We start from the raw sequence: 25,287 nt of genomic DNA on the forward strand, positions 1-25,287 counted from the left end.
TTTTCTATAATGTAGACGTGCCTGAAAATGTGAATGAAATAAAAGTTAATGAGAGCCAAAACATAGGAAAGAAGGAAGACATGAAGTCGTAGAATCACAGAATAATTCAGGCTGGAAGGACCAGGTTGCACAGGGCACCTTTAAGGACAGAGACTGCACAATCTTTCTGGGTCATCTGTTCCAATGCTTGAATGTCCCAACAGTGGAAACCTCTCTTCTTTCAAGCTATGTTTGTTGTCTCTTGTCTTCCCACCGTGTGCCTCTGTGAAGAGCCTGGCTCCGTTTTCTTGATGACTTTCCCTGCCCTTTCATGGCAGGGGATGGAAAAGGAGATCCACCTGCTAGGAGAAAACTTCTTTGTGCTCTGGAATAGCTAATCGACGTTCTCGGGCTCACTAAGCACTAGCTGGTGTAGCGAGGAAGCCAGCCTAAAGCTGTGCATCACATTTTTCAAAAACTTAGTTGTGCATACTCAGGTCCCATGGAAGGCAATGGGAGAGAGATTACAAACTTTAATAAATGTTCAAAGGCAGCTAAATATATTTCACTCTCTAAATCAGAACTTTGATCTTTGTAACTTTTGGGCTTTATTTTAGCTCCAGGTAAAAATAAAGATACTTGAGTTATCAGGTATGTAACCACTAGTAGATTTTTCTGAGCATGTATTAAAGGGACAGTTAACTGGACTGAATAGCTAACATATATGGTAGAATAGTAAATTGCTACATGCCTTTGTTCAGAATGATGCGCAGATGAGTGCCTATGTTTCCCAAATGTTTTGCATGCCCATATTAAAGAATTTTGCCTTGACTTCAATGAGTACATTTTAAACTGATGTCAATTTTGGCTTACATTTCTAAATGTTAGAGTTGTTTCATCTTCAGTAAGCGTGCTTATCAGCTCTAAAGTATACATGCTCTTTTCCCATAAATTTTCATTTTTATTAAAAATAAACAAATCTTTCATATTACAATAAAGTGATAGAATTAAAAGAAGAAAAAATATGAAAATGCAGAAACCAGATATTAATTTATTTTTATCATACTCAAGGGCAAATGAAGTTGATGGCCCATTTTTTAATTGATATATTGATTACAATTTTGTAAGAAGTGGTGGTGGAATTCAGCAAAAATGATTGAGGTGGTACAAATGCTTATAAATCTGTCCTACATTGTTCATGTTCTTTAATTGTAATTGTCTGATAAAACTTCCATCAGTTTCTGTAATTAACCTAATGATCTAAATGAATTTCCAGATCACTGGTTATTCATTTCAATATAGAAAATGCCATTACATTGAGTTTAATTAATACAAAGTAAGTTCACAGTCCATTATATCATTAGAATAGAAGTTTACTGTTTTAACTGTTTCAATTACGAATATTTTTCTTCTCATTTTGTTTGTCCCATTTATGGACTTGAGTGTTCATTCTCTATTTATACTAAAATAGTATAAACCCTTTATAATTAGAATATTTAAAACTCAATGCTCTTCAAGTTCCCATCCTCAAAATATCAGTGTAGCTATTTTTTGTATTTATCATTTCAACTATTTTTAAACAGAATTCAGTCAGTGCCAAATTCATAATCCCATGATATGCCCTAGAACATCTTATTTGTCTTGATATTCCTTTCACAGAAGTACATATGACAGATAAGCACTCACCAGAGAATACTTTTGCTTTGCGTCAGACAGATATTAAAACAATAAACTATGTTGCCCTGGGATTTTAGCTTATGAGCAACCAGAAAACAACAAGGCAAAGATGAGATGTTTTTGAAAGGTGGGAAGGCAGTTCTTTCGGAAAATTCCCAGGAAACCTTTGGTCCTGTAATATTTTTGACAATAAATATTTTTAATGCTTAAGTTCTTTTAAAGCAAATCAGGAAAATACATTCCATTACTTCAGAGCAGGCATTAGAAATGTTCCTAAATTATCCTAATAATCCTACTGCTCCAAAGTTATGCATTATATGCCAGGAGAGAAGGAAAATCTATAGCAGAAGCTTTAAGTATTAGTTATATGATATGGGAATTTTGCTTTTTATATATGTTCTCTATTAAAATCTTATAAACACTTATGTATGACAAACACATGTACTATTTTAAAAAAGATTCTTTTTTTCCTGTGGGTGTTTTGGTTTTATTTGTAGGTGGAGGATAGTTCGGGATGATAGTTTGTTGGTATGCATGGAATAAATGAGGAAATTTATAAATACTAAGTATAAATACCACATGCAATAATAGGATTTAGTCCATTTGAGGACTCATTGTAGTACGGAAATGAAAATTAAATAAAGCCTGCCTATTCAATATGTCTGTTGAATATCCTCGCTTAGAAGTAGGTTACTTGGCTTAGGAATATTAGTAAACTACCTAAAAAATGCTGTATGAAACTATTTTCATGTTTCTCCTTTCAGTGAAGACATTCCAGGTTTTATTTTTCTGTGGCATTACTAATGGATTGTAGTAAGACCTTCGACATTTATATTAAATTCTGGGATATTTCCAGTACCAAGCGGATTACATGGGGAAAATATAAATTTTCAAAAGGTGATTTAAAGTGGGCTTCTGAGCAGAATCATTAGAAACATTCAGTTTAGAAACCTTGATTCAGTTGATTTTGTCAGGTTTAATCTGTTGCACACATGTAATTATCTGAAAATTATATTGTAATGATGATAGTCTTCTGATAGTATTATCCTGAGACTCCAGGCAACTGAAGTGTAGGTGCTCCTGGCATTTGGTATACTCTTTTCTGGGTTTTGTATGTAAGACGTGATTGACCATATTAAATCCAAATGGACATACACTTTATTGTAATGACATCAATGATTAATTTGTTCTGATTTTATTGTTGTAGTTTTTATTAATTTATTTGTTGTGATTTTACTGTTATTGGTAAGGGAGAGACTGTTTAGTAAGCTTGCCATTTTGAATTGGTGTATAGGTCAGGAACAGTTTAAAGGATGAGTATTCATATGATATAAATAATTTGCCTATGTTACAGTATTTGCGAATTAAATGCAAAAGGTTTCTGCAAACTAAGTTTTTAATTGGTCTGTTTTCTCTTAAACTAAAATGGAATGGCAGGTCACTTCATCACAATGGAAATATATATATTAGTAGATGTATTTACATGTTTGTGGTTTTGTCTGCTTTTTATTGCTTCATAGAAAAAAGGTAGAGTACCCTGCAAAGGAGTTCTGTGATTAAGCCAATTTAACCATTGTAGGACTGAGATTCATGAATGAAACAGTACAAAAATCCTGCCCAAAGGGAAACGTCCATACATTTGAGTAGACCAATCACACGTATAATTTCCAGGCTACAAAAACCTCATTACTGAACATTTAGGAGTCAAACTATCTTTTAATGTGCTTCCTGAAATAATTAATTGCCTTTATTTATAAAGGAAAGAGAATCACCTGGTAGTAACCCAGGAATAATGTGAAAAGTGCCCTTCCTTGTCTGTAAATACAGTGGGTTTACGCGGAAGTTTAAATAAAGAAGATATCAATAGTATGTAGGAAGGGAAGTTTACTTTTGCTTTCCATGATTTTTTCCCCGCATGTATAGAAGTGTAAAAGATTGAAAAATCATGTATCACCTCCAGAGAAAAATATTGATGTAATCCCTTGTTGAAATGTCTTTAGAAGGTTTTTAAACACTGTTTTGGCCCATTGGATTGGACCATGCTTTGAACATTTACACAAATCTGAATGCAGGATAACCCCACTGACTTCTAAGTCAGATAGTTATACAAAATTAACAAAATTGAGTAAAATTATATTCGTATGTGTTATGTTATATTCTTGATTTAAGTATCAGCCTTTTTAAATTGTAAAGTGAACTTCTTTGGGGTTTTTTTGGTAGCACTGCCTGAAATACTTACAGCATTTTGTGTTCTGTATCACTATATGTTGTCCTTCTGTAACTATTGTAAGGATAACTGTCCTTTTACCTTCTGTCTGTCAGTATTTTAAATGGTGACTAATAAGTCGTCGGTAAGATGTATTGTAGTTGTCCAGAATCTGTAAATATGGGTTTCATTTAACTCCTGCAAATCTGTTTTTAAATGCCTTGCTGTTTATACTCATTCTTCTGTTAATCTGTTTAGTCATGGTGCAGTGTGTCTGAACTAGCACGCATGAGCTTTATGAAGATAGACATATCCTGAATTGTGTGCCACTGACTTTTTTTTAACTTATACACCATCCTACACCTGGCTACTGGGAGATGGCTGGAAAGGTGCGCATAACATTTTTAATAGTAAATTGTGGACAGTATCCTTGTCCTTGAGTTCAAATAACAAAAATCATGCTTGACCGAGGACAGTTGGGCATCTCATGTGTCTTAACTTAGTGCTTTCCTGTTAATGGAGGTATGGCACTTGGCCACTGGCAGAACTCGTGACTAACCAATGAGTTAGGACAATAGGATTGTTTGGACTTACTTCTCTCAGTATGCTGCTAAATAGTGAGAATTACATTTTTGCGTCATGATCTATGATGTTATTGTACATAAGATCCTTTGTGTAGAGTCCTAGATGCAGGCTTCTGACATTTCCTTAGCTTTGCATTCTAGATGCTGTGTTACTAATTTTTAGTAGGTAGGCACACACAGTTGACCATACGTCTCAAGACATTCTGTCTGTCAGATGTGAAGTTGTTAATTTTGTGGTTTTCAGCTTAGCCTGTAAGATTTAGTTTCAAATAAAGACTTACTTTAGTATCACTCTTGCTTGCATTGTGTGACAGTTGTTATTAAATCATAGCTCTTAAAACCATGTCGTATACAGCAAAATTCTTCAACCCGAATTTCACAAATAGTAAGTGCTTTTGAGGAATTAATATTTTTAATGTCTATATGACTCTTTGCAGGTGCAATTCTTTGTTTTGACAGTTTTTTGCATTATGGCTTGGATTAGGTTAGTAGCTGTTTTTTTCCTCAATCACTTCCTGCCTAAATTGTTCCCAACCAACAACGTTCTGACAATGTTCTTTTTTACAGCTTAATAATTCTGTTGAGTTTTAGTAATCTTTCTGTCATCAAGACAGAACTTCTTGTCACCACATAATTGACTTTCATAAACATTCAAATTACTAAATTTTTTCATCTCTTTATAGTAGTGCTACTCTTTGTCTAGTTTTCCACAACCATGTCCTTTTTACTTTGTCTCAGAAATGATGTTTAGCTAGACACAGGGGAATTTTTCCATTTGCTTGGAACTTGTAGATGTCCAACAACCAGGAACACAAGACAAGTTATTGATCAGTTTGATCATCTATATTTGAAGATTGTTCTTTAATTTAAGAACAGATGTGGCTTCTCTGTTCTCTACTGTTTCTTTTCCTTTATGGCCTAGTTGCTTTGTTGTTTGTTTTTTACCTACTGAGCTTTTTCTTGTTTGTTAGTCGTTTCTTTTGCAAAAAGTCAACTATTCTTTGAACATCAACTGTTTATATTCTTTGAAACATCAACCATGCAGTAATATTATTTTGTTATTAAGTACACCACAAGTAATTTGACCACCAATTATAGGATTTTTTAATTCAAAGTTGTAGGTTGGTGTAATTACATAGCTTTACAAAAAAATTCTCCATCATCTTATCTGTTCTTTTTTATCCCTCCACATCCTCCATTTTTTTCTGCATGTTAAGAGAAATCCCTTGGTGTCTGAGGGATGCAGGTGGCTGTATATATAGTCCACTAAAAGAAGAATGAGATATATGGGAATTTCTGATAATCACAGACTCACCAGATGACTGAATCTCAGAATGGCTGAGGTTGGAAGGAACCTCTGGAGGTCACCTTGTCCACCCTGCCCGCTCAAGCAGCGTAACCTCAAGAAGGCTGCTCAGGACCACGTCCAAACAGCTTTTGAATATCTCCAAGGATGGAGACTCCACAGCCTCTCTGAGTACCTGAACCAGTGCTCAGTCACCCTCACAGTGAAAAAGTTTAGGCAAAAAAGATGAGTTTCCAGGCTTTGGCATTTTGCTCTGAAGGTTATAAATTCCTGGCATATAATGGTATCAATATACATAGAAACCAGTGATGGTTTGTTTATTGGTATCTTAGAGGAGATGAAACAAAGGAGGGTGGAGAAAAAAAATAAGTCCATGTATACTTAAAATAATTATAAAGGAAACTGTGAATTCAGTATGTGCAAGTCATTGTTGAAATAGTAGATCAATTAGGTCTGGAAACAAATTTAAGGTTAAGATAACCAAATAAGTTTTGTTGCAACAGTTAAGTGTCTTCCTACAATTTAGCATAAGAATAAACACATTAAATAGGAGGTTGCTTTTTACTGAATTATTTTATGTATATTTTTTGCATGTATTTGATTATGTTGGTGATTTGGTATGGAAAAATCTAACAAATCTTATTTTTCATATGTCTGAGGATGAAATAGTTGAAAACGGTGTCTTAAAGCAGCTGTCTGTCCTCTTTCTAGAAATATTTATGTAATCTTTCAGGGTACACTGTATCATAAAAAGTTTCACCAAATTTATGTAAAATTTGGTGCTAATTAGGATTTGACTGGAAACTTAATGCAGTAGTGTTGTGTAAAAGGATTCAATTACAGTGTGCAGTGTTTTGTAAGTAACTGTCTCACATAAAAAGTTAATTAATCAGAGCTGTGTCAATTTCCTTGTGCCATGTCAATTTGCAGCAAGGTAATTAATCACTAATCGCCTAGCGTGCAGTAAACTAAGGGACAATCCTTGAGTCATTTATTGTTACTTTTTTTCAAAATAAATAGCACAGAGCCATGAAGAAACACATCTTGCCTTTCATAATATTTTTATCGACAGTTTTGCATGTTGTAATAGACTGCAGCAACAAGCAGCTGTAGTTCAATGGAATATGAATATTAAAGAAACAAATGAGAGCAGATTTATAGGCCATTGCTTTTCTGTTATGTCAGTTTTGAGATTACACTGAGCAAATGAACAGTGAAAAATTACTCTTCCATGTGGAGAATGGTGATTAGACTTGTACATTAATTAGAGATTTTTGTTTTCCTTTTCAATGCATTTCAAATGAGAATGTCCTATAAGTAACAGTTTGTCCAAAATACAGATTTATTCATTCCTAAACAACAGTGTTTAATACTGACATATATTTTTGTAAAATAGTAAGGAAATCGTTGTTCTACTAATTTTAAGTATGTCTTTCAAAAAATAAATAGACTGTGAATGAAAGAAATAGAAGTGACCAGTTGTGACTGTATTTGGCATATGTGGCAAATTTCCTTTGAATTCAGTTAATTCACAACTAGATCCCAGGGATAATCACCTCACAAAAGTGACAGGTGAAAAAATGTATTTTCAGCTTGCTGTTTTTAAACATTGTGATCTTTCTAAAGATTTTTTTTTTTACCCTGAAATTTTAAGAAACCATATATATGTGTCAGTAAAATATATATATATATATATAAAAAATTTAAGAGCCTTCTTATGTTAAAATCTGTAGTAACAGAGCTTAAATTTTACTTGCATTGTACTTTGAACTGTGTATTGAAATGCAAAGATCTGCACACATCCTCTTCAAAACAGTTTTTATAATTCTTTTAGAGAATGCCAAGTAATACTACTTATTACTATTATGATGAAGTGAAAACACACTACATAGTGTACATCGGCATAAACTCCTGATTCTGTTCCAGAAATCTCAGATAATATCATATACATTATTCTGCTTAGCCTTTCTCAGCATGTTGCCCATTATATCTCTTTGTTTTTAATTTATTGTCCAGCACTTCTGAAGTGTTTCCTCAACAGGGACCCTCCTGCACAATGGGGATAATGTAAATGTGTCTCCCTGCCTTTCTAACAGTTAAACTATGTTGCAGCAAATTAGCTATAAACTGATTCAAACATGATGTAGCATTAAAATTCTTCACCATAAAACATTTGAAAATTCTTGATGGCAGATGACCTGATAGTTTGCACAAAGAAGGAGAGATTAGGAGTGATGAGAGGTAGATTTCGTTCATCCATTTTGATGGCACACCTTTCTTGAGGCATATGGCACTCTCATACAAATTCAAACCACAGCACAAATGCAAAGAATAATTGCCCATTAAAATGGCTGTATATTTTTATGGCTTTGATACAAAATCTGCCCCCTGTTGTTTTTTGCATCTGCTACTCTTCCATCTATCCCAAAGCTTTAAAACTTTAATACACAGTATATAACCCTTAAGTATTTTTTACCAGGTTATATTCCTCCTTTTGGGAACTCAAGCTTTGTCATTGTTCCTTCAGTCTTTGTTTTCTAAGGCATATGTTGAGATATGGTGCCTAGAAAGTGCACCTACCTGTCACGTTCATTTAATAAAAAATGAATAAAACCAATGCTTATATTACATCTTTTGGGAGAAATTAAGATTTGATTAAATTTCATCTGTGAACACAAAGATTAAGTTCCTCTTCTTTTCCTCATGCTCATATTTGTTTTCTATATAAAATAATTATTTACCTAAATTTTACTGATATACTAACATGAATCATGTTAATTCCAAAGGTCTTTTTATTTGCTTAAATGTTGTAATTTGCTGACCAGATTTCACGTTTGAAATCTAAACTGAAGTTTGATGAAGGAGATACACTGACAATGTTTCCGTATTTACAAAGTGTATCCAGAAGAGAGAATTTTTTGGACAATATTCATTATAATAATACATTTTTTTAAAAATTTTATCCTCTTAAATATAAAAATAGAACAAATAAGTTTAAAGAAGGAATCTTACCAACATACTGTTCCTAAAAAAAATTTCATTTAGGCTGTAGTACAAGATGATTTGTGTGCTTTTGGGTAATTATATTAAGCAAAGCCAAGCACTTCCATAGCATATTGTTTTCACTCTTCTTTTTTAATTTGAAAAAGTAAAATTTCAGTTCACTGTAGGAACTGATTTTTTGTTGTTGCCATTGTAGTCTCATTCATATTTGAATAGCTGAATGAATAACTATAGAGCCGATGGGGCTATTAGATGAGAATATAAATTGTTTCTTTGGCTTGATATTTGATTATATATAGTCCTTAGAAGAGTCTTTATTTTTTTTAACCTCATATTATCACCTCATATCGTCAATGTGTAGTTGGAGAAATCTGCCTTTTCTCTATCACAGATCAGAAGAATTGCAGTCATCAAATTACTTCGATAAATTTAAGGTACTTTTGCTTAGAAGTGGACTCAAATGCTTCCCTGCTGAGAGTCAAACACATTTTCAACCCCATTATAATAGCATTTTCACTGACTGAGTTTCAGCAGTTTGGCACTGAGGCACTAAGGAAGGTTGACCTACAAACTGTAAGTCATTAAAATCTTTACCCCTCCTGGCTAGTATGTTCATTGCTTTTGGGGCTGGTTAATAGCACGTAATGCTTCCTGATGGGAAAGCCCTTTTCATAAAATTGTTTTTATGAAGTCCATTCTTCAGTTGTGTTCTAATGGTGCCACTTCTGCTGGTTATTTTGGGGTGAGGATATTAAAAAGTTGGTAGCAAAATAAATTCTGTAGTTAATACATATTCCTAACCATCTGATTTCTCAGCTGGGCTGAAGTAGCATTTTTTTTGCTGAAGTCAAATCTAGGGTGACATGATCTTGTTGATTATTTTACCTCTAATCTTAATCTTTAACATTACTACCTGGAAATAGAAGGCATGTTTTCAGATACTCTGATTTTCAGACTGACCCAAATCAATTTTTTGGGATGGATATAATTCTGTTACATGTAAACTCTACTATTGGACCTCACTTGATCATAAGACCTTGCAATGCCACTCTTAGTTCCATATTTCTCAGGCTTAGTTTCCATCATGTCTTATCCTCTTCTTGAGAGAACCCCAAATCATTGCTCTACCTTCTACTAATTGCTTCTTCAAGCTTTTTTTGAGTTTTGCTTTACTCTAGACATTTTGTGTTTCATGATTTTATTAAGGAGACAATGCAAGGCAAACATAGCAAAACAATTAAATTACTTCAGGCTTTTCATTCTAACACATTCTTTGTGTTGCAGATCCCTTGAAAATGGTAGAAATCACTGTCTTGTCTTAGTGTCTCCCATGAATGCTGAGTCTCCATTATGTGTTCTGGGTTTGGTAAACACTTGCGGGCTAAGTGACTCTTCCTGCTATCTCTATCTTCTAGCTTTTTCTCCTCTTTCATAAGAGAAAGCTTTCTTTCTCATAAAAATTTAATATTTTTTTTGTTAAATATTTTCTTTTTTACTCATTTATTGATGGTGACTCTGCTTTTCCAGTGACATTTCTTTGTAGAGAACCATTCACTGTCAAAGATTTAAGGTCAGTGGTCCTTGTAATTCCTTCCAAGGTGTGACCACCTTGAAGATTAAAGAGTATTTAGGATAAATGCTCAATTATTGCAAAATATGTATTTTAAAATGTCTGTGTGAAAGCTGTATTGAGTGGTAAAATTCAAAGGGAAAAAATGCTCACAAAACACTTTAGGCATTCATGCTTTCACAGAAGTTTATCCTCAGTGTCTCCCATACAAGTTCTGCACAATTCCAGTTAGTTTTCATCAGACCTATATTTACTCATTTCTTCTGAAAATCAAGAGATAGGTCCATTCTTCACACACATGTACAAGGTCTGTGGCTGTATGGAGGAATCAGTGAGTTAATTTCAAACAGTACATTTTACAGCAGAAAGATTGTCTAGGACCCTGCGTGTTTCACTGAAAGAAGACTACTGAACTGCTTTAAATATTGCTAAACATAGATGTTAATTACAAAGAATTAATTGCCGAAACAGACCTTAGAGCAGGAGTTTCCAGACCACGTCCAGCCCACAACATTGTTAGGTATCTTACATTGCTGGAGCTTAGACTTTTTTGAATTGGTTTGGTTTTCTTTGCCACTGCTGCTGTTTTTCTTGTGAGAGTGTGGTTTTTATCAATATGTAGACAACTACAGATGCACATGTAAGTGAAGAAGTTGTCCAAACTGCTCAAAGCTTGTCAGACTTCATTCATTTTTTTTGTCAATGGCTTTTAGGTTAGAGAAATATCTCTTCATCTTGGTAGTTTAAGGGTGTTCCTAAAGACTACAGTTTTTTAAAGCTAGCTACAGAATACCAACCTTCAGGTTTATCATTTAAGATATCCACCATTTCAGATATCAGTTTTTCCTGGCCAGACTCTCAAATCCATTTTTCCCTATTTGCTTAAGCAAACTTTTCTCAACACTGTTTTGTTGGGTTTTTTTCCTTTTTATTTTTTTATTTGTATGATTTTAAAAAAAGGCACAAATTAACTCTAAAATTGTTGGAGAAACTTACATCTAGAAATGGCCATTTAGTAGGTGGAAAGGAGTCATTTTTTCTAATGCAGGCAGACTGCAGCTAAACATTACTCTGATAACAAAGATCGTTGTACTGGATTTGATTAGTTCTCCATCTAGTCCAATACCCTGTATTTGGAAAGGAGCAAAAGCTGCATTGTAAAGGTTGTAAGACTGGAGCTAGTGTGTAGGTATGTAGTTCTTTGAACATTCTGTCAGCTTTGTACAATTTGGAGTGTTTTTGTAAACCAGAGGTGATGTCTTTATACTGTTTCTCTGCAGTGAAACTGTTTGTTCATCCTTTTCAATCGTATAAACTTTTAACATCCATAACATCCAGTGGCAGAAAGTTCCATGGTGGCGTAATTAGAGGTTGTGTGAAAAGCCACCTTTTCCCGTATTTTCTCCTTTATTCATGATTGCGGAGCTTTGTCATAGCTCCCACACTCACTTCTTTTCCGTGCTGAAGATTACTAGTCCACTTCATTGTTTCTCTTACAGAAGCAACAGACATGATAATCGTTACGATAAGTGACAGTTTAAAATGTATGTTGTGCGCATCACCTAATTTAAGCCAAACAGGAAGTCTCCAGCATGTGGCATTCACAAATACATTCTCTAAGGGACAGAAGTGAATAATGACCATGTGAACATGGCCATGATGTCCATGTTTTTCTCATGTATTGCTAATTTCCATCTATGAAATTTTATTAGAGCATTGCACCTTTTATTTGTCTGTTAGTATGGCGAGACAGTCCACTCTATCAGAGGAACTATGGCACAACCTGTAATCTTTTTACTATAATGTTTGCTTATATCTTCAGTCCGCTGAAAATTATCTTTTACATTTTCATATGCACATTGTACTAATTTGTATGCAAGACTGTTTACTTGGAAAGGAGAAAGACAAAAGTTACATGGTCTGAGCAGTAGGTCATGATTCTAGCACTGCTGTATTTATACTGTTCAATGTTGTTGCATACGCAAAAGTACTTACAGCGTCTGAATTTTCGAGTATATGATATATATGTTCATTTTCCCCCCAAAAAAATGCTTTCCACGACTCAATTTCTTTAAGCCTTCTTAAATGCAATTGATTGCAAAGTTATCAACAGTATATTGAGTTCTGTAAGTTCATCATTCCGATTTTGACACATATTCTTTTTACAGAAAGAGGAATAAAAATATGCTATTTGCATTTTTTAAAAGACAGTTTTAATTTAATTGTATTGCCATAAGGTTGTTTTATGTTGCATCACAGACATGTAAATCTTTGCAGAATTACTGTATAACCTTTTTTGTCAGTGAGAAGGAGTTAGTAAACCCCAAAAGCCACAGTAGTAAGGCAATAATGGAGAAATCACCATAATTACAGTATTTTCCTTCGTGCGTTCAGCCAGTGACGTCTACAAGTTGCGAATTTTTCATTTTCTTTTCAAATTGAAGGCATCTTTTAAAACTTAATGCTAAAACAGATGAAAGACAAATGTGGATTGAAATCAATTCGTATTTTAGATTTGAAAAACTTACTGGTTTATACATCATTACTTCCATTTGCTTGCTTCTTCTTAGGGCTTTGCTAAGTAATATTTATTTCTTTTATCTCTTTATTTACATACTGGAAAAAATTCAACACAGTGAAGCACAGCTGAAGTAACCTGAGTGCCAACAGAGCTGGATTTGATTTTCTCTGTCTCACTGATGAATTCATTCTAAAAATACGTGTTCTAACAGTGGCCGGCAATATATGTACAAAGGAGAAATGAATTCATGAAGTATTGGTTAAAAAATTGGCAGAGAAAGTAAAGTGGAAAGTTTCTTTTTTATTTTTCAATGAAAACATTTATGAAGAGAGAAGTTTTACAGAGATTTTACAGAAAAAACCCTCTAAGTAGTACTGTATTACTGTTCAATTTCTGATTAAAATATTTTAAGTCTCACATGGAATGATCATTAATGTTTACACTTAGTTGCAATGACAATATAAAAATGTCTGAATTAATTTCTTTTTTATATGTCTAAATTGTTTCTATTGGTTCTGAATATTATCTGCATTCGTATAGATATTTCTAAACTATGCAACTCTTGTCTTTGAAGAAATAACGGGTACTGTTACGAACAAAGTACACCCCCAAAATCTGAGAAAACTCTTGCTCTGTCTGTCTTTCCCTTGGCATGTAATAAAGACCCAGTTAATAATCAGCTTTTGAACAAAAGTAAAGTTCTGTTAGATTGGTAGAATCACTGGATAATTTAGTTCACTGGATCTGGTCACCTGGTCTACCGTCTCATCCCCACTCAAAGCAGGGCTGACTTTTGAAGATAGATCCAATAATGTGATGGAAATGTCTCTGGCATTATGAATTTGAGCCTGAACTGGGTGACTTGGACCTCAAGAGTCTCCTGTTAGCAGTGTTGGCTAAAAGTCAACAGGATTTTTAAGCGTGTCTTCTAAGAGAATCAGAGCCACCTATGATACTGCTCTCTAAATTCCCAGTTTGCTGTCTCCTGCTGCATGCAAAGATTTTGTGTAAAAAGATGAGGCCTCTGGTTAAAAGGCTAGTAATCCCTCATCCAGTTACAGGCAAGCTTTAATATAAGCACAAACATGCTGCTACATTACCTGTGTTTTAAAACACTAGGTTAATCCGGATATTTTACATTCATTCCTCTTTTTTTCTTCACAGTGCCAGGATTTCCCTACCCTGCTGCAACTGCCGCTGCTGCTTACAGAGGTGCACATCTAAGAGGCCGAGGTCGCACGGTGTATAACACGTTTCGTGCAGCAGCCCCCCCCCCTCCAATTCCAGCCTACGGCGGGTAAGGAGATCAGCCTCTTTTACCTATTAGCATGAATCTCCGAAGGCTACAAACTATTTGTGACTGCGGTGCATGCTGATCATGTCTCACCGCAGAAACCACCGCAGCATGCAACCAATCCCCGTGCTGGAAGTGGCGCACCTTGCACGGAGTATTGAAAAATGACTGTAATTTGTACTGCCATGGTTGGTGGCCTTAAGCATTTCAGATGTCACATATTGTTATGTAAATGTTCTTAGAAACGGAAGGCTTTGGAACAGAGAAATTGTTTCAGCTAAAGATATATTTTTGATGATTTAAAACATCTGATTATTAAGGAGGTTGGATCAAGTTAACTTCTTTGTCTTCAAATGATCCACTGGAAGTTGTCTCTGGTCCTGAAGGCTTAGTGGTGTTTTTTTGTTTTTTTTTTTTTAATTTTATTGCAGTTTGTTTAGTTTTTCTAGTTGACATCTTTAGTACAATAGAAATTTGGGGTGCTTCTCTCAGGGCCATGGGTTTTTCAGTACGTTTGCTTAAATAATACCTTAAGATTTTACTGTCTGTGACTTACATTTACTAAAACTGAGTAGAAAACTGAGGAACAAAGGAGGGAAATTCATAGTAATAGTTTCTAGAATCTCAATATTCTTCTGTTAATTCAGAAGATACATATAAATTTTTGAGGTATATGTTTGAGGAAGAGAAGGAAGAAACAAATTCTCCATGTAGCTGTGTAAATGGTGACCCAGAACTGTTTTGTATGCTGCATATGATATTTAAAAGTCCTAACATTGTCAAAAGATTTTCAGCTATTAAGAAATTGGGAAGTTTGGAAAATCGGAAAACTTGGCAGATCGCAGGCCAGAATACTATTTTGTCATACAAATCTGTGGTAGATATGCCACTACCTCTCTGTAGAGCAACCAGCTCTTTCTGAGAAAGGGTCAGGAAGGGTTTGCAAAGTTTTGGATGAAGGTGATCTCTCGTTCCACCCTCACTAAAGTCCTGTTCCACAGCCCATCTGCTCTCATGTGGATATCCCTTGTGAGGGAGCTTGCAGCACAAGATTGTGCTATGACCCTGTCCTACTTCATTACGGTAGAAGATAGGTGCCCTTCTCTAGATCCCTCAGTTTCTCATGAAGCTTTTGTTCTACTAAGCCAAAGACGTGTCTTTTTCTGAACAGGTTTGCAAATATAGTCAGTCAGCCATTGAACGAAATTTTCAGGGATATTTAGGACAGGCACTTTGGCCATTCCTTCACATTGGGCAGTTATCACCTCAGAGAAATAAGAAGTTCTAAAAATGAGTATAAAAATGATGCCACAAAATCTGGTTATTTTGTAAAAGTGTATTTTTTTAAGTGTTTTGTGTAGTTTAATAAGCAAAATAATATTAATTACATAAGCAAAACAATATCACCACTACTGGAGAAAGACACCATGATTTTTGAAGATTGCCTGTGTTACCTTTGGACAAGGATGGTGTCCCACCAAAGTTATCCTACTGTTGCCCAGACTCTCCTTTAGAATCAGTCCAGGTATTTGTATATGGCAGATGGTAACAAGTTTAGAATGCCCTACAAGAGCCAATTTCAATATGAATGTCTCAGCTACAGAATGGATACTGCATATAAAGAAAGTGGACTCTTTCCATCTCTACTTAGTTTAAAAAGAAATTCTTAAATTTAAACACAGTGTACAATATGTGGTGAGATAACAACATGGGTTATTACAAGTTTTATCATGTCATGAACATAATACCTTAGTTTAATACAAAGTCATAAAGTAATATAAAAAAAAATATATACCAGCTATGTGTGATACAGTTTTTGAATTGGACAATACTTTCTTTGTTAGTATATGCAAAATGAGTAAATACTTTCAGACCAGTAACTAACTTAAATTTGCTTTAATTTAAGGGGCCATATATGGGTGCTCTGTGTGTGTGTGTGTTATATAAATTTTTATAGTTTAGTTAGTACAGTGGCTCAGCAGGACAAATTAAATTTCCAAGTGTAACACATATGTATTCTTATGTAATTGTACTGCTTACTTTCAGCATCTTTAGGTAGTAAGTTACATGTATAAGCGTTGTGAACTCCCGTTGTAAGTTAATACAGAAGTTTTGCACTGCAGTCAGGTTCAGCAGCGTTTCAGAACTGGTTTCCAAGAGGTCAGCTCAGCACTCTTACGTTCTTCTGCAGGATGGTTTGACAGTTAGCTTGGACAGATCTCACCTACTACCTTCATGACCTGTCTTTAAAGCTGACTTCAGAGGGAGCCATGCATTGCATCAGTAAGAACTCCCATCTTCTCATTGTTCTGATGACTTCCAGCTGTCTGAGATGAACCCTTAGTAATCCGGGGCTCACCTTGCCAGTCAGTATGTTTTCTAACACAATTTGACTCTGCAAAAGTTTTCAATTAGTAAGCTGTGTCTTAATTTAGTCAGGTCTTTGTTCAGATATTAGACAGGTTTAATTTTCTCCATCCACCTATGCTTTATAATAAGGCACTGCTTTCCGATGCACAAAACACATTTCCAACTTTTATAATTCACGGATCAGTGCAGAAATAATGCATGCCTCAGTTGCACTGATCCACAGTTGGATTAATAAAGCTTTATTCTGAAATAATTTCTTTGGCCTAGTGTATTAGATCTTGTGCTAGTAACTTCACTGATACAATAGTACAATTTGGAATTTCTTTGCAATGCTTTGTTCTGTGCTTACCCATTGTGTACTCTGACCTATCAAAGAAACAAAAAGGAATTTTCATCAGAAAAAATCCTTAATCAATGAGAATAAATAAGAATGTGGTTTTCAGTCACTATGGGTGTAGGAGTCAAAGAAAATTACAGAGATAATAAAGAGATCACAGAGAATGAATCAACTTACAGAAGGAAGCAAACAACTTGGAATATCATTTGTTGATAAGAAAAATGGAAAAAGCTTTGAATGCTATTTTGCAATTCATTTAGTAGCAATTTCTCATTTTTCACTTAAGGAAGGAGCCCAGCCTTAGAGCCAAGCAAACAGTTTCATACTAAAATATTTTCAATCATTAAAAAAAAAAGACATTTATTTTATATAATGACAGATATAACTTTAATTATAAATTTACATTAAATTCCAGCAACAGTTAGTTAGAAAAATATTACTTTTCTTTTTAAAAAAGAACCCATATGTAAGTGTAAAATATAAAGCTGGTTTGAAAGGACTTTTTAAATTTTCTTTTATTTCATTAGCCGTAGAAAGCTTGTAACTGAAATAAAATATGATACTTGATCTGAAATAATCTTCTTCACGCTTACTTGTTTATATTACAATGTTTTGGAATGGAAACTGAATCATTTTGCGTTACATTTGGAAATCCACTGTGAAGCTAAGAACATGTATTTCTTAGACTAGTCTGACATGCTGCTTACTAGTGTATATCTCAGCAGCACTCAGGATTCCCTGCTCTACAACAAAGCCTTCTTTCTGTTCAGTCTCCCTTGAATCTGTAGTTGTTCTTGTTCACTGGTGTCCTGTTTGATACCGACTGTGACCTTTTCTTAGAAACTGTTTACCAACAAAGTTAAGAAATAGCAACGCGTCCCAGGCTGTAAGGAAATCTAGAAGATCTTGTGGTCATTAGGCAAAACAAGTTAGTGTGATTCACAGGGAAAGCTCTCTTCTGCTGTGCCTCACAGTTACTGGAAATAGCAAATATGGCACACTTTGCTAGGTCTAAGGAAAATTGGTGAATATAGCTGTATTTAAGGCCATTTTTTTCTTAAAAATCAAAACAGCACACATGCTTTAAAATGTGTCATTTAAAAATTAAATCAGTGTTCACGAGATATGTAGCACTACATAAATAATTAATGGATCCTTTTCTTGCGAGGGAGGCATTTCACTAATTCCTTGAGATAGTATCTTTTTTATTAGCTCATGGAAAATACTTCATTTTTAGCATCTGTGGCATCATTTCTAATGCCTTGAAATACTACAATGTGCAGATTACTCATAACTTTATATGTATAATTCATTTATGTACCATAAAAACCTACTGAAATGAGGGAGTAAAGCTTCATTTATGTGAGAAAACTCAATACGGAAATTTAGAGTTTGGAGATCTACATTGCATGGAGAGCTTAACTTCAACACTATGCTGCAGGAGGAAGAGAAGCAAGAGGTGGTCGTGTTGTGTATGGCATGAGAGCTGCACGGAGATCAGAGCCTGTCAGTAGGGGAGGATGTGGCTGTGAGCTATGGCCTGCTTATCTCAGGGGGCTCTCCGGGAACTTCACAGCAAGATTGGTAACTTGGTTGAGGAGCAAAGCAGTTACTCTTTTAAGCTGATTCCTTTCATACCTTCTTTCTGGGGACAGCTTCCATGTGGGAGGATTTGCACTTACTGCTTCTTTGACCTTTCTTGCAGACTTCTCTCTGGGTACTAGATAGTGTTTTGTACAAAATAATTTTTAAATGATTAAAAAAAGAAAAAAGTCATCAGTGTGAAAAACAATGTCTTCTTGGCTTGACCTGTGTCTTTCTAGGATTATCTATTTTATTGACAAAGTGCCTACTAATGGTGTAAGAAATGTCCTAATAAAGCAGAAGCTACTAGTAAAGGGACTCTTATGACAGATTTTGGATGCAGTTGGCAGTACTTACATTGCCAAAAGAAAGGAGAAAGAAGCAGTTTTTGTTCTCTTTGGCAAACTACCGAAAGCAGGGAATCTGATTTTGATACCTGTAATTGCTTTTGAACTCTGCAGCAATTAGTAGCTCAGCATTCTTGAAAATCATTCGCCAAATAGCAAAATATCACGAGTATGATGCTCCATCTTTATACTGTTGTTAAGAAAAGTCAGTGTGACTGTGCATCTGGTAGTAGAGCAGATACCAGTAGTAGACAGCAGTATTAGTAAAACTAATGAGAAGCCCTTCTATTCCAGCATCATTTGCCTCAATTTCTTCACAAGTTTAGTGTGTGGTGACTTTTTCTTCACATTTCCCCTCCACTCCTTCAAGTTCTGATGAAGCTAACAGAGAACGAGCTTTCAGCCCGTCTGAAGACAATTCTGGTGTCTTTCCTGGGAAAACAGGGGATAGCAATATGCTTTTTTCTCTTTGAAAGGAAGGATAAAAAACCCCCCAACCCTCAATAAAATTGTGAAGTTGGGGACGGTGAAGGAGAAGTAACAGAGACTATTTAGAAACTGTTCCCCTTTGTTAAAATAATTGTTTTGAAGTGCTACATTCTAACTGATTCAAAATGAAAAAGAAGCTTTATTTTCCAACACCTCATTCTGAATTTAAGAAAGAAGGCTAATTAGTATAAGCTACTACACCTACTACAGTGGTTATGTTTTTTTCCAATAGATTTCTCTGGGCTCACAGAAACTTCCTCTCACTTTGGACTCTGTGCTCTGTATATATGTGCAATTGTTAGAACAAAAATTGTGTTTTGCCAGCACATAGTAATTAATGTCTTGCAGCTTTGTTCTCTGTAGCAATGCCCTCAATTAATTTTCCAAAGCAGATAATATAACTTGTCCATGGCAGAAAATGTTGAAAGTGGAAAGACAAGAACCTGGAATTAGATAACATTCTAAAAAGTTGAAAAAGCCTCATACAAGAGTTTCAGTTCTACATTTACAACAGTGAAAGTTGTGTTATTAGAGTGCTGAAAGTTGTTACTTTAATTCTCAGTTGTTTCTTTAGTTTATTTTAAATAAGGTTGTAATTACATCTCTTCTATTTTTTGTTTCATGAATATGAAGGCTTCATATAAAAGGTTTCATATAAAAGGTATACTGTGATTTCCTAGACTAAAAACTGGAAAAAATGTGTAGGACAGTGAAGGCGACCCTACCAGCAATCAGAAAACAGAGAACTTTTGTTCCTCAAGTGCTTTCTCTGAGTTGTGATGGAGGGGAAATAGCAAACTATAACCATGATTCCTATTGCAATGAATGAAATCATGATTGTAATGCCCGTTTGTTACACTGAATCAATCGCTCCATGCACTTAACCTGCCTTAGGTTATTTATGTTAACTTGTGCAGATTGTGTCTACGGCTGAGGGCCACATATACTCGCTGCTATGAAATTATTGAACTAAGGTTTGAGCAGTCAAGAACTGTCGTCTTATGTCATTGATAGATTATTCAACCCAATCCTTTTGAAAGATAAGGGTAGAGAAATGATAATGAAGACAGATGTAGTCCTCCCAGGATATTACAGGGGTGGAATCTAAACTAGTAAAGAATTTGTCTTAATATAGTTACAAAAAATTATTATAAGACACAGAGACTAAAATAAAGCAGTTAAACCCATGCAAAGCAGATGTATAATAGTTGGTGAGAAAACAGTTTCATATTTATAGAATAATAATTTCAGGAAATGATTGCCACATATGATGTTATTTAGATGCACATTTTCTTATTAAATCAAGATTTCTCTCTCCTCTGAGTTTTCCTTAGCACTACAAAATCATAAAATACAACTGAATAAATCCCCCAAAATTGTTGTTCTTATTTTAATGCCTCCAGGTAGTGCATTAACATATCATCCATTCCTGGCTGAAGTAATTCAGATTTCAATAATGTGGCTGTTTCCAGACCCCGTGTTGGTTTACAAGGAACTCAAGATTTATCTGTCTGCCAAGACAATTTTTTGAATATAAACTGTAAAAGGAGCTGCGGTGAGATGGGTCCCTGTGTGATGCATTCAGTCTCTTCCCATGCTTGAGACTTATCATCTGTTTTCTGCCTACAGCTTCAGAGAGAGAAAAGGGGATGATAAGCCAAGCAAATTACCCTCTGGAAAATTATATACTGAAGGAAAGAAAAGAGCAAGAGCAAAACATAGCTTTTGGTGTTTTACACTTTGTCCTTCTGATGAAGGGTGCTGTTAGAAAATACATTTGACTCCACTGGTAAGATTCAGTCAAAGGAGTCAACAAATGACAAGGACAGGGAATAGAGAAAATATCCTCTGAAAATCTATGAAAATGTGAAGAATTACTTTTCTTCAAACTTCAAAAGAAGCATAAAGTTTTGTATTTAACATCCCTATCATACTACAAGACCATATGGAGGAAATAAGATAAAATCAACTGATATCTTTTCATAGCGCATGTCCTGCTTGGGGATGTTATACTCATTTGCCTGATTCTGTCACTTCATATTAATACTAACCATGTTTAATGACAGAGTCATGCATTCATGTCTCATTTTAGCGTTGGGTCCTTCCTTCGGTATAATATTTATCAAGCAGTTGCATAATTAGAATTCAAACTAAGTTTCTGTCTCTACATGACTGAGTGTTATACATAAAAGGCTTAGGTGAATGAAGGAACCTATCCAAGATTACAATCAGCTGCACTTGGGAATTCAAAATGTATCAGCCCCTATTCATCTTGTGACATCTTCACTGTATATCCACAGATCACCAAGAAGAGGAAGAAAAAAGGTCCCCTTTCTGACACATATTCTCTCAAAAGCGTTATTTTCTGAATAGCAATGTTTAGTCATAATTGAAAGTCGTATGTTTTAATGTACTGTGGTGGGTTGACCTTGGCTGGCTGCCAGACCGTCACCCAGCTGCGCTCTTATTCCCCCTCCTCAAGAGTTTAGGGGGAGAAAGTAACATGGAAAAGCTCTTGGGTTGAGATAAAGACAGGGAGATTGCTTACCAATTACCAACACAGGCAAAACAGACTTGACTTGAAAATTATTTTAATTTATTGCCTATTAAAATGCAGTTGGATGGTTCGACACAAAGACAGAACCCAAAACACCTTCCCCTGCTCCCCGCTCCTTCTTCGCAGGCTCAACTTCACTCCTTCATTCCCAACCCCTCCACCTCCTCCCAGCACCAGTGGCGCAGGGATATGAGGAACTGGGGGTTGTGGTTGTGGGGCCTCTGTCTTCAGTAAACTTTGTATCATTTGTATATGATCTCATAAAACTCCTTCCATGTTGTTCACAGTTGTGTACTTCCACCTCACAGTCATGTGGAATGTTTTATTTCTTACATGCAAACAGGTATAAGAAAAACATGTATTTTAAAATAATCAGAATATCAAAACCAACATGAAGGTACACTACAATGTAAATAGCAAGCTCTCGGAACGCTACCAATGTAGATGAGGTTTGGCATATTTTGCTCTGCAGACATAATAAATGGAAAAATACATGAGTAAAGGTCTGACCTTACTGAAGCAAATGGCAGACACTGTGATTTAAGTGGAGCCGAGTTTTCACACATTATTATTCCATAGCAAACTTTTATCATCAATGTGGTTTTATCAATGTGGTTTATGTGCATGTATGCATATTTATGATTTTCTCAAGTGATTCTGACTTAGACACGTACCAGCTCAGCCCTGTGGGTTTTGGTCATTGACCTCGCTAGATCAGTTATATTTCTGACATGAAAATTCTTGTTGGAATTGCAAAACAGCTTAGGCTAGAAACATGGTAATAACTATTATTCCCAGATAATATTATTCCCAAATTGAAAATATTGTTGCAAAAAACCTGTTGTGTGCTCTCATATTTAGCTCTCAGAACAGCTTGGGTTGATTCTGATATTGGAAATACCGATTTTAAGTTGCAGAACTGCCAAATGAATGTAAAATTTCAGGACTTATGTAATATGTGTAATTGGTAGGCCACTGTTGTGTAGTTCCAGTCTTATTTAGTGTAATCTTTGTCATACTATGTCATTTATCCTGAAGTGTTTAGAATCTAAAATTTGAACTATTTACAGTGATGATTTGTCTTAGCTGAAATGCAGCAGTCTCTGGGTAAACTGTTAACAGCAATATAACAATACTACATTTTTTCAGATAAGTGGTAATGTATCCAACCAAAACTGCAGAGGAGCTCAGAATCACGGGCATGTTCGCCACAGTTGTAAAATGATAAAGTGAGGAAGGTTAATACTTTTTTTTATAAGATAACGCCATGACTTTCTTAACAGACCTCTTGTCACTATTGGAAATGTGTATCAAGCCAACAATGCAGTACCTATGAGTACTCCCACCTGTGTGTACATTGAGGTATTGGGATTTGACTCAATGGGTAGAATACCACCACATAATGTGTGATTATTTCACACATTCCTCTCACCATATAAACTTATGCTTTGTTTTGTTTTCCATCTAAGTGATGACAACTACCACGTTGTTTCAGAGGGTTGAGATAATTGCAGGACAAGAAAGTAGTAGTTTAAGAGAGAGCATTCTGTTAACGTATTAAAACTGATTGTAGGATTGGCCCACTGAAAACTTTTATAGAAAAAATGCTGCCCATGTGTGGTTGCTTAAAAAAAAGAAACCCAAAAGTATTTTCCAATCCTGCCATGCTTTGCCTCTCTTTGACTAAGCATTTGGCTTACTTTATAAGGTGTTGTATTCGGTACAGTTTCACTTCCGATAATTACTACCAACCTCCTTAACCAATGTGAAGAGCGCCTTCCTTCCCCCCTCCCTCTGTTCTTGTGACAAGACTAACCTCAGCTGTGCAGGGGTTGGTGGCATTTGCATGTGGAAATGCACTAATATGGATGTTTTTCTTTGTGTGTGCATCCTTGCAGTGTTGTATACCAGGATGGATTTTATGGTGCAGACATTTATGTAAGTATTCATTGATGTGCATGCTGTCCTTGTACATTACCAGAGTCATTCTTTTTACAAGTTTGCTGCCTAGCTTGACTCTGTTTTGTCTATTTACCATCCCTTGCCTGTCAGAAAGAATTGAGAAGAATATCTCTCACATTGGAAGACCTTTCTGTTCATTACATCTATCATTGTTCAGTGGAGCTGAATTAACTCTTCAATCAAATGCTGAATGAATGCAAAAAGATGTGAAAAACGTGTGTGCGTGTGTGGAGGGGTGTCTCCCTTCAAAATTGAAGTTCAAAGAAAATACAAAGATAAAGCAGAAACATTCTTCTGCAAATCCCTAAAAGCTCGTTTTTAAAAATTAAGGCAAGCTGAGTATTATTAATACCTGAAGTATGCAAATACTTTGTGGAGAGATACAGATTTCCCAAATCCAGGCAATATTGGGAATACGTAAGTCCTGTGGGGATAGTAGAGCTGAATTACATAGTAAGTTTAAGATATGGCTATGTATTGTCTGTAATCCAAGTAGATTTCCATCTGCTCTTTTAAAATCCACTTATTTCAATTTAAATGAAATGGGTAGAGACTGCTCATGATGTAAGAAGTGGTTATATTTGTTAGTAAGGATTTATAGCCCTGGCTCCATCATTACCTACTTCACCTCATTGGTCACCAATTTCCTTTTAAATAATATTTTTTTAAGTTTCTTACCAATACTGAAGTTTTTACCTTGAATGTATACAAAGAGACTACTTATGTCTGAGTATGCAAGAGAGGTTTCAGGTGGTTGAGGCTGAATTTCACTCTTCTAAAATAATTAATTCTTATACCCTATGCTCACAGGCTTTTTTTTTTAAATATGTAGATGTAAACTATGTCACTGATACTCCAGTAATCTTTCACATTTGTTATTATTTTAATAAAGCAATCTGGACCTAAATTACAGGTATCATCTTTATTTCAGCCAATAATTTTCTCTAACCTACTTGTACTTCTGTGGTACTGTCTCTGTTGAGATACCAAGAGATGGATGAGTTGAAATTGGTATGAATATTAAAAATTCAATAGGTAGTGCTAGAAAGCGTTCCTTGTATTCACTCTCAGCAATCTTTTAGAACTATTTCCACGGGAACAGATTTTTTAAAATAAGTTTTATATAAAGAAGGAAAACAATTTGAATTTATGAATGAAGTAGGTTTTGCTTTTCTGATAGGGGTAGAAAGAGGCTGATACTTATCTGAAAATTCATTTGTGTAGTTTAAAAATATATTTAAAATAAATTAACATGGATTAAAATTCTCTCCCTATGTACTTATGTACTTGGTGATGTTATCAGTAACATATTGTTTACAACACATGAGAATCACCCATTTGCCAAAGGCTTACTCAAGTGTAGTGTGCTGCTTTAATCTCACCTAAACACATTGCTGCTGAATTTTTGAGCTATATAAGATACAAGGTACAGTGTGGAATTTCAAGTGTGGTTTCCAGTTTTCATATTTCTTCAAACTGTCAAAAGAATGTGACATCGGTT

At 35.0% G+C, this 25,287-nt stretch overlaps 1 protein-coding gene across 3 annotated transcripts in view; it reads left to right on the forward strand.

Annotated features, from left to right (window-relative positions):
* Nucleotides 1–25,287, forward strand: part of RBFOX1 (RNA binding fox-1 homolog 1) — a 936,648-nt gene that overhangs the window by 872,318 nt on the left and 39,043 nt on the right. For all 3 annotated transcript variants that reach the window (XM_075164916.1, XM_075164917.1, XM_075164918.1), the window contains 2 exons: nt 14,011–14,143; nt 23,723–23,762. In XM_075164916.1, the coding sequence (XP_075021017.1) occupies nt 14,011–14,143; nt 23,723–23,762 (173 nt within the window). The remainder of the gene's footprint in view (nt 1–14,010; nt 14,144–23,722; nt 23,763–25,287) is intronic.

This window comes from Calonectris borealis, chromosome 16 (assembly GCF_964195595.1).
Source record: "Calonectris borealis chromosome 16, bCalBor7.hap1.2, whole genome shotgun sequence".
NCBI classification, from domain to species: domain Eukaryota; kingdom Metazoa; phylum Chordata; class Aves; order Procellariiformes; family Procellariidae; genus Calonectris; species Calonectris borealis.